Source organism: Metopolophium dirhodum, chromosome 1 (genome assembly GCF_019925205.1).
Source record: "Metopolophium dirhodum isolate CAU chromosome 1, ASM1992520v1, whole genome shotgun sequence".
Taxonomy (NCBI): domain Eukaryota; kingdom Metazoa; phylum Arthropoda; class Insecta; order Hemiptera; family Aphididae; genus Metopolophium; species Metopolophium dirhodum.
In genome coordinates, this window is record NC_083560.1 from 125,332,741 (window position 1) to 125,344,018 (window position 11,278).

The 11,278-nt window shown below is 32.1% G+C and overlaps 1 protein-coding gene across 1 annotated transcript; it reads left to right on the forward strand.

The window, feature by feature from the left end:
* The first annotated feature begins 5,515 nt into the window (after positions 1 to 5,515).
* Positions 5,516 to 9,670, forward strand: LOC132951864 (uncharacterized). Its single transcript, XM_061023885.1, has 2 exons — positions 5,516 to 5,614; positions 8,531 to 9,670. The coding sequence occupies exon 2, from the start codon at positions 8,613 to 8,615 to the stop codon at positions 9,540 to 9,542; it is 930 nt and encodes a 309-aa protein (XP_060879868.1). The 5' UTR covers positions 5,516 to 5,614; positions 8,531 to 8,612; the 3' UTR covers positions 9,543 to 9,670.
* The last annotated feature ends 1,608 nt before the right edge of the window (positions 9,671 to 11,278 follow it).

Below are 11,278 nucleotides of genomic sequence, written 5' to 3' on the forward strand. Positions count from 1 at the left end.
AACATATAAATATTTTGATATATACAAAAACAACATCTTTACATTTTTAGAGTCATGATCTGATAAATAAATGTATTAGAAAGATACTAGATATTAAGACGATGAATACAAACTTGTTTTAATAATGCATACGCAGATACGATACGCTCATTGCGTTATTAGATCGATCAGTGTTCACTAAGAATTCTGCAGTAAGATGGAATAAAAATAGGTCTATTTAGTATAAAAAAAAAACGGTCTGTTTCGAATCTTTTTAACATTTCCTGCTACTTTGATTTCCAGTATATGTAAGTGCATATATGGGATCGGAGTATTCTCATATTATTGGAATTTATAAATTAACAATTAAAAATGTAATAAATTACAAGACTACGTCATATTATTATTATTTATTAAGAGGATGTCACACCCGCATGTGTTGTCTCCGTCTTACAAATGTACAACATAGCAAAAACTGTTTGGCGCGGGACAACTTTTTTCTTTCTGTGTTTGTTTTAGTGGCTCCAAAATTTCTGAACATATAGGGTGGAAAATTATCTATGCAACGGTGTGTTCATATTTTAAATAACATAAATACAATAAAAGTTATTTGCTTCTAAACATTTTGTTTTTTTGTTTTTTTCATTTGCTTATAAAAAATGATTGGATAGTACTATTAAAAAAAAGCACGCTGTTACACAGATAAAGTTCTTCTTTACGTGTTGTGAAAATTTGGTAGTTCTACAACAAATATGGTGCGAGAAAAGTTGTCCCGCGCAAAACATTTTTTGCTATGTTGTACGGAGACAACACATGCGGGTGTGACATCTTCTTAGTTGAAATGTTTTAAATAATAAAATCTATGGTTAAAAAAATAGATATTTGAGGTAATATAATTAATATTGTATGTAGGTAGACATCGAATAATTGTCGAGTAATAAATTCGAGTTCTGACGACTATTGACCAAATGTTATGTTTACGGCTATACATAATTTATAACAATATTTCGATTTCGATATTTTAATATATGCTGATCATTTTTTTTCTGGCAGTGAATAAAAACATGTTTCTGTTCAGGTTCCTCGAAACGCGCATATTTATGACCTGGTTTTGATGCGGCAGTGCATAGGTGCGCGACACCTATTATAATATTATACTGTTTCCTTCCATCACCAAAGGCGACAGCTACCTAAGTAGTCGCACACATTTGGCACTGTAGATCCACCGGAATGTCACAATGTATATCTTTATCTGTGTACCTATATAGAGTATTTTGTATCTATATGAGTATAAATAATATATATTCTATATTTCTATAATCTATATTATACTATCGATTTTGTAATCTTTTTGTAAATTAACTATTTTAGACAAGATAGAATCTTTGAAGTATCTAAGTAGTGGTTCTCATGTCGAGTGTTACCGTTATGTGTGTTGCCAAAAAAATTGCTCATTTATATTGTACGTGTTCAAAGTATAAATATATGACATTATTAAGGTGTTATGAAAAACCACGAATATGAAAAACAATTATGAAGTACTAGCTGAATTACCCGTCGTTGCCGGGTTTAAGTATAAAAAATGTCTACAACCCAACTTTAACCGGACGGCCACAGACCAAGACAGACGATTAATTTTAATAGGTATATAATAAAAAATAATAATGTATGACAACAATCTTATTACAAAATTTCTCTATAAACTACATTTGATGTTTTTCCTGTTGGTGCCAAAATAACTAAATTTGTGGGAAATATAGGAATAGATAAATAAACATCAAAATGACCACTATTAATATTTCCAGTTAGACGAAATCTTTTTACTGGCAGTGTATCTACACCAAATTTAGCATAAAGATTATTATTATAATAAATTTGAAATAAAAATGGGAAAATATTTACAGCTGCAACCAATTCGCAATAACCACCGTAGACAGTAGGATTGACCATTTCACGAACATAAGCCTCAGCAGTGGAAAAGTTGTCACCATTTGAATTGTAAGACATAGTAATAAAGTTATTCCAATTATCAGACACATACAATTGTATTTCGGATCTCCTGACATCTTTCTCGAGTGTTAAACAAATGAAATGATATTGAACGGAAAAGGCAGGCACCATCACCGATAATTGGTACAACTATTTGAGGTGTCAACATTCCATTGACAAAAATATCTTCAATCGATGACATTTTTAAAAAAAATATTCAAACAATTAAATTGAATAAATATAATATTTTAAATAATTTTCCAACGTGTTCTGGGTAATCTTTATACATAAAATGTGATATACCTACGTATAATGTACAGCTAGAGGCTCACGGCTTATTTTTCACTAAAAATATATAGCGTATTGTAATAATAGGTATATTAAATATACAAATTTTGTGTTTTAATATTTTACGTCATATATTTAGCGGTTGAAGCCGTGTTATAATACGTATTAGTAAAATACATATAATGTGTATCAGAACGTATCACTAGAGCAGTGAGCCTCGTGACTCGTGAGTAAGTCAGTAGACAAATGAACTGTCGTAAAGACTGTGAATAGTGTAAAATATGGTGTAAATGATATAGGAAACGCCGCGACGGCATGGTGGATCGTAACACGTTTATCGCATGTCGCTAAGAAATGTATTATTATTTTTCGATAATGCAATATTTGTTTAATTTGTAGTCGATGTTTTCCATACAACTCATAAAATATAGCCTCGGAACAATACATATCTACACGCCGATAAAATACACACAAAAAAATGTCAGAGTCCAGGTAGATGGAAACCCTCAGGCCGCCGCGCCGTGCCTTACGTTATTTCCTGTTATCGGTCGGCTGCTATTGTTATTATTATATCAATATAGATATACAAATTACATGTAAAAAATTATTTTTACCGATTTCAACCCTTTAAAATCAAAATTTAGATAAATCCTTTCTTAGTGCCCGATGAAATTATTATAAAAATCTATCCTCGAAATTTCAAGTCGATAACTCAAATAGGTTCGGCTCTGCGTTGATTATTGGTAAAGTACACTTTCCTTTATATATAGAGATTCCCATTATAAATTTACGTATAGGTTTATGATTGTTACTTTTTGAAAAATTAGTTTTTACAACAAATTTTTGTTTCTACAAGGATTTCAACAATTACAAGTTAATTTTAACACTTTGATTTCGATGTAATGTACGCCTACTATTTTTTCAAAGCAGTAAATAAAACACATTTCTGTTCCATTTTGGGTCCCTCGAAACGTGCGTATTTACGACCGAGTTTTAATACAGCAGTGTATTTTAATACTGCTCAATATATTAATAATATTAAATTATTTCCTTCAATGGCCGAACACGTTTTGTAACACACATTTGGCCTGTTGAACAACTATATAACGATGCAATGGATTTTCCTCTCTTTGTGTTTATAAAGGAATGTACCTGACCCAAAAATCCCTTGCGTTGGCGTCGTCCGTACATCGCAGGTAGTCGTACAAATTCGGCCAACTGAAACATTATAAATCACAATACCAATCTCTATCTCCCGCACGCTCTCTCTCTCTCACACACTCTCTCTCTCCCTCTCGCTCACCGTATATATCTATATGTATTATTTAGTAAGGAATTCAACCAAAAACACCCTCATGTTGGTGACGTCCAACTCCAGTACACCACTATAAAATGTATAACAGCTGCTCGTTGTCGTCACCATACACCCCGCCTGACCAAGCATTAAGTAGGTACCGTCCTTTTTCGTCACTACAATAACATATATCTCACCAGGAGCCCCGTCGTTCTTCTGACACTGCATCGATACATGTAAATAGTTTTGAAAGATGAAACAGCTACATACTAAGTCCGTCCCAAACAATTAAAAAGGTCTAATCCAAATCAGTGGCGTATTTACGGGGGGGGGGGGGGTCCATAGGGTCCGAACCTCTCCAATTGACTCATGTTTGTGATTCGTGATTTTTTTTGTTCTCAGTTTGGTACCGAAAATAGCGAGTTTATTTTTTATTATAGCCTTTAAGTTAAATTAATATTATAATATTTTTTATTCGTTGCTACCTACGGTGATAAACAAAGCGTTAGAAATTAAAATTCCATTTTAAGCCGTTTTTCGTAATTTGTCAGTAGTTTTTTCTGTGGCGTTAAATAACTATTGAGAAAATCGAAAAATGACCTCTTTAAAGTACCATCTTGATCTATTTTGTTAAAAGATAAGGTACTATATGTTGAAATCGAAGATTTGGATCTACCAGATGTAGATTAATTTAAAGAAAGTTTTATGTTGCACAAAATTGCACGTTTTTGGCTTTTTGCACAAAATTGCACTTTTTGGGTTTTTTTATAAAAATGTATTTTTGTATTTTTGTACTATATTTATCGGTGCTATATTATGTTGTTATACAAAGTATTGGACTTTTATATCTAACAATATAATTATATATATAACGATATAATACGAAGTAATTAAGATAATGAGTAATGACTAAGATACTACGATAGTGGATAGATTATCGATTACATATACAGTACCTATACACATACAGTACTACAGTCTATCCGCAGCCATCGTATTCAACTCGTGTTTTATATAATTTGATAGTTAATTATTACTTGATATTATTTAATTTAAAATGCTGAAAATTAGTAGTAGTCATTGTTCTAAAATAAAGTGTTGGATCGAAAAATGTATAAAATGTTTAACTTTTATGGCTAAGGATTGAAAATTGAAAACAAGGCTCCACGTAAATAGGTTATATATAAATTACTTTATTCACAATAATATCATCAAATATACTTGGTAATATCATAGGCTGACTGACCGTTTTCGCCCAGAATCGTTTTTCTTATACAATGATATTATATCATTGAATTCAAATTGAACACCATCCATTACAGTGACCCACTTGTTACCTACTGTACAGCAGAGCAACATCCACTTACCCACCTTTTTTTTTTATTAATCTTGAAATTTACACAATTAAATTTCCGCTTCGAATACAGGGGCCCTTAGCGTAACATTTTTTTACAGCCAGATCAAAAGAAATAAATAAAAAAAGTAATGGATTTGTTAAGAGGACGATTTACAGATATTTGTTGTCTACGTCTTACATGTGCGTAACATAGCAAATATACGCTCAGCAGATCACGTTTAGCTTCGTTGCTTTAAAAATTTGAGTGAATCGACCTATGATGAAACTTGATACGGTAAGAATATTATCAGTGTTTGTATGAGGTTTTTTTTACGATAATTTAATTTCTGAGTGAATTGTGTGCGTTTTTCAATTTACCCTATATCATATACGCATCTTTGCTGTAGAATGTAGTTCCTACTTTCGCAGGACCCTACCGCCTCGTTGGTCAATTCCCCACTTACATCACTCACAGTAACAGCTGTTGCTGCACTGCGCGCTCATATACAATATATCGTTGGACCTTGACCCTAGGCTAGCAATCCCTGTTGAAATAATAGTATAGCCGACAAAACACATCGCGACTGCGCAGTGTGTTCACATCGTATTCTACGTGTCGTCCAAAGACGGTCTCGTCCCGTAGACCTGAACCCAGTTGTTTACGAAGACGTTCCTCGTTGCTGGGTAGTGCGTGCCTAGGCGAGCAAGCAAACAAAATCCGTGAATTCGTGAGTATTTTTAATTTTATACTTTTTTTATTAAACTGCATGTGATATATTGTATATTATTGGTAGTTTGTCTTTGGGCATACGTGTGAGTCAGTTTACTCTCTACAGCGACTAAATATTACGGAAACGTATTGAATATAGTTACTAATAATTATTAATATTATAAGTACCTATTATTGAATACAGAGATGGCAAATAGGATTTGGTCAACGTGTCAATTTATGACACGATTAAAAAAAATTTCAGCCGTGTCACTAATTAATTTTGTTAACACGGATTCTGCAAAATATAAATAAAAAATGAATGATAATAATGTAGAAAAAATTATTAAAAAATTCAACTTTAATTTATTGATTGTTAGATACATTTTAGGTACTTCATATTGCTTGAAAGATTTTTTATGTCTGGTTAATATGCTGTTGCTTGCAAGGTTAATAAATATGTATAGACACATGAAAGTCTTTCGGGTGCTATCGAAAATTTCTCCCGTGCCAAGCATGACACGCGTGCCACTTATTTGCCATCCATGATTTAATACTTAATATACTAAATAAAAACTATAAATCCCAGCCTACAACTCATGTATCTAATAGACTTTAGTTTAGTTTTACATTTTTCCTGAGCATATTATTTTTATTCAAGAACTTAAACGGTGGTTGAAAGTGTCATATTTATTTAATGGTTTAGGTCAGCGGTTCTTAACCTTTTGTAGATCGCGGACCCCCTTGCCAAATTGTTTTTCAAATACCTTTTTGTTTACAAAACATCTTATGTTAACATAACTAAAATTATAATCATTATTTTATATAACAAATTACATAAGTAGACATAACAAAACACACACATTTATAATTATTTGATTACATATAATTTTTTATAAAAATGTAATATGTATAAAACTATAGTTGACTACGATCGATCAGCTGTACTTAGTGGCAGTAAATATAAGACTTCCGAGACTACAGTGCTGTACGCATATACATTTCGTATGAACGAGAAAAACTGATTTTACTTAATAAATATTAATAACAAAATTATTCGGTGTAGAATCTACATATTATATATATGAAAAAAATAATAATAATAATCTAACAATATTGTAATAATGCATTCATGTCACTTATTGACATATGTTATGTGTTAAGGCTGCCGCGGACCCCCGACATGAGTATCGCGGACCCCCAGGGGGCCGAGGACCACAGGTTAAGAACCGCTGGTTTAGATCATTCGCTGAGATATCTGATGTTCCAATTAAAATTGTGGGTCCCTAATCATATTAGATTCTGAGCGAATCGATGAATGTAATGATTTTACAATGATGTCTGTTTTTTTTTTTTATTTTTTTTTTTGTGTCTGTCACCCCTTTTTTAGGACAGTAAAAGTGCTTGGATTTTCTTCAATAGTAACTTTTCTGATAGGAAAGTGAATCTAGTTGGTACTTTGGGGGGTCAAAAGTAAAAATTTCCCAGTAGTTTTCACAAGCGACGTGAAAAACAAAAGAAAAATTAAGGAAAAACGGGAATTTTTACGCAAAATCTGTTCAAAATATGTCCAAAAAGTAAATACTGATTCAAAATAGTAAACACTTACTAATTAAATAATTACATAGGTACTAACTACTAATTAAAATTAGTGCAAATATTAAAAGCTAATATTCAAATTTAGAACCAATACATTTCTATATTATACCTATTTACTATTAGTTATTAATTTATTACCAGACTGCAATTACATAATTTAACAATCAAAATGCATAATTATTCATCAATAAACAGCAATATTATTGATCTTACATCCGTATTACACTCTAGTAGCTATATATTTAACAATTATCTAAACTCCATACGATTTTTGTAAAATACCGTATTATACATGTATAATACATGTACTATACAATAGAAAAATAAAATACGATATTTTTACATCACAGCACTTACCTATCCTAATATTGTCTTAAACAATCAACAATAACCTAGAAATCTGATGAGTGCATATTTTTACTGAGTTATATCCTATCCATTCTATAAGTCCGGTACCTATATAGGTGTAATTTTTTCATGCTAAATTTGTTTGAAATAATGCTCGTTGAATGAAAATATTTATTTTTATTGATAGCAATAACATGTGCATGTACATATTGTGTCGAATTACGGACAGCGATCACACATTAATTACTGAAGACGATCACACAAAGCAAATATTATATTTTACTACACTCGCCTGACTCACACAACAGCTGTAAATACGTGACCACACACGTTATAGTTATTGCTTATCGAATACTCCTTATAAATTGCGTGCATCCAGCTTCCTCCCGTAGGGTAAGGACGTAATTTATATGTTTTTGTGCAAGTACGACACAAAGACATAAACAATAAAACAGAATTATTTTATGTAATATCATTTTATATTATATATTATTTTGAAGGGAGTTCAATCTGTTTATGTATCACAAATACATAATATTGTTATAAAGGGGGCATTATGTATTTTATATTTTGACACTAGTTGGATCGTTTAATAATTTAAAATAAATATACTAAACGTCTATGCCAGACAACAAAACAGTAGCAATTTTATAATTTTAGTATCATCGCTTAAAAAATATCCAATTGTTGTCCGTTCGACTGTTTGTTAACATTATTGTGCAAAATATTCGCATAAATATTACAAAATGTTTGCACGGGTCATCTAGAACTTAAACTTAAATTTTTTTTTAAAAATACTATGTAAGAAAATTTTATAATAATTGCGTTGCTTAAAAAATAGTCAATACCTATTTATTTGATTTTTCACTAATTTGTACAAAATTTTTGTGTAAAACTTTCACACGGGTTGCAGCTAGGTATATAATAAGTAATGTGCGCTTCATACAACAATATTATATTAACATATTTTTTAAAAAAAATGTTCTAGGTGGTGATAACCGTAATTGGTGATAATCGTGATTCGTGGTAAGCCACGTATAAGCATAAGTCAACATCGTACAAAGCAAACGATGGCAACTGCAGGTGACGGCAATTCACCTATGGATTCTAACAACACCCCGAAAGCCATCGCGATGCCGTTCACATTGATGAAACTTGCTTACTTCGCGTGTGACCCCAAGTCGCGTGAATTCTATAATACGAAAAGCTTCGGAGTGAGGGTCGACTTGCAGGAATGCTGCAAATTCCTGATGGCGCCCGGCGATAAACAGCAGGTCTCGAGACCAAAATATGATGATGACAATATAACAGACGTGTGCTCTGTAGCCGCCTTCAACGGGCACCTTGACTGCCTGAAACAGGCGCATGTAGCGGGCATTCCGTGGAACTGGCGCACGACCGAGGTGGCCTGTCGATCCGGGCACATTGAATGTTTAATGTATGTGCATAGTAACGGTTGTGAGACGGGCGGCTACGTTTCCGCGTTGGCCGCGGCCTGCGCCGGCAATATAGGCACCCTGGAATATGCATGGATCCACAAGTTCAAGTTCCCGCATAACCTGTGCACGTTGATCGCGCGGTTCGGCAGCATTGAGTCATTGCGTTACCTAAGGTCGTTAGGCTTCAGTTGGAACACCTCAACAGCCGCGGAGGCAGCGCGTTTCAACCAACTGGAATTCCTAAAGTACCTCCACCAACATGGCTGTCCCTGGGACGCTACAACGTGCTACTTGGCCGCGCAGAACGGCAATCTAGAGTGCCTTAAATATGCGCATACCAACGGCTGCGAATGGGATATGCGCACGTGCCACGGCGCCGCGCAGTTCGGCTATATAAGATGCCTGAAATACGCTCACTCCAACGGGTGTGAATGGAACATTCTCACTACTTTGATGGCGGCCATCAACAAACAACATCGCTGTTTCCGTTACGCAATCCGGAATGGATGTCCTTGGCCGACCTGGTTGACTTGGGAAAGCTTATCTGAGAGAATACAATGACTGCAATGTTTTATTATTTTTATTTTATTATCCGCGGACGCGCGTCGCGCAACATATTTACCTATATGTTGCATGACCAATAATAATAACAAAACTGCCTATTGTAGGTATTTCTATAATAATCGCAATCATGTCCGCTTTAAAACAACAAGTATATAATATGTCTAATATTGTGAAAACTTTTTATTATTTTGTCAATCCAAAATAAATTAAAACTAATCATAGAATAAACGTAAGTGTATAATTTATTAAACCCTGAAGTATCATAATTATACCAAGTTTGTCGTTTTTACTTAATTCAACCTACGGATTAATACAATCAATTAATACAAAATCCTAACCAAACCGTCCTAAAATCGGACGAATGAATGAAAAACCAAACATTTGTAATTTGTATGTATAATAACCCTGGACACAGGGTTCTTGTCAAGTGTGGTTAAAAATTAAAATATTATAATTTTTTTTATTCAAAAATATGTTTTACATTTTGGAATTGTTAAGTGTCTTTTTGATGTGAAATGGTATTTTCTTAAATAAAATATTAACAAATTATAAATCATTAGATACTGTTAATACTAATTCAGACTTAAGTAAGTATATTAACAACACTAAATAAAAAAGTAGGTAATATAATACGAAATAACAACAATTACCATTAAATTATATTGACTCACTTAGTCACTTCTAAAAAGCTAAAAGCTTGTACTAAGAAGTTACAGTTTTTATAACATTGTTATTATAAATTTAAACAGAATTTTTTTTGTTCGAAGTTCAAGTTAAAATTTTTTTGTACCCAGTTAAAAACTTATAAAATGTTAAAGTTTTATAGCTAACCAAAAATATAAAGATACATAAGCAATATTTCATTTTATTTGACGAAATCAGATATATACAACAACGAATACAATTTAGGTTATTTTATTGTCATTAAAAAATTTAAAATACTATTCGTGGGACTTTTACCTATTATTATATTTTATGTGGATAGAAATTTGTTGGTGTTTTTTTTTTTTTAAATTTATATTCTAAGTCAGTAAATTATAATAATTATATAAAAAAATAATTTATTGTGAGTTCAATGTTATTAAAATAACATACAATTTAACGTATAAAAATATACCAATTAATCACTTCATAAAGACATCTGCATTCCAACCATAAATAATTTTGCTATGATCACCTACAAAAAACACACAAAACATAATAAAGTGTACTCACTCAAATCCTATAATCACTCAAATATCATCCAAACAAATCACAGGTAATCCACCCAGGCGCCTGAAAAGGAACTGGTGTAGGGACCTACTCTCTCCTTAAATCGATTTCCCCGGGGTGCCACCATTGGGTGACTTCCCCCTCCCATTATCGACCCACATCTTATTTACTTATTGTACTACTTATAAATACGGATTGTAAATAAAATTTTTGTTGAATAAAATAGTATAACCTTGAAAAAAAAAATAGAAAAAATAGAAAAAATAATGTATGTACCTATATGTGTAAAAACAAAAGTATAAAAAAATCATACATTGGGTAAATTTATAAAGATCAATTTTTATATAATCCATATGTGTTATTTCATTAGATGAAAATTCGTCAATATGTTGTATACTTAATGTCAATGTTCCCAATGAGCACCTACTTTTTTCGATTTAGGTGTATACATAATTCATGCATATATATTTTTTTTAATTAAATTTAAGTTATACAACGGTATACAGTACTTATACTGGTAT

Coding starts and splice junctions, on each gene's coding strand:
- LOC132951864 (XM_061023885.1), top strand. CDS start 8,613: ATGGCAACTGCAGGTGACGGCAATTCACCTATGGATTCTAACAACACC.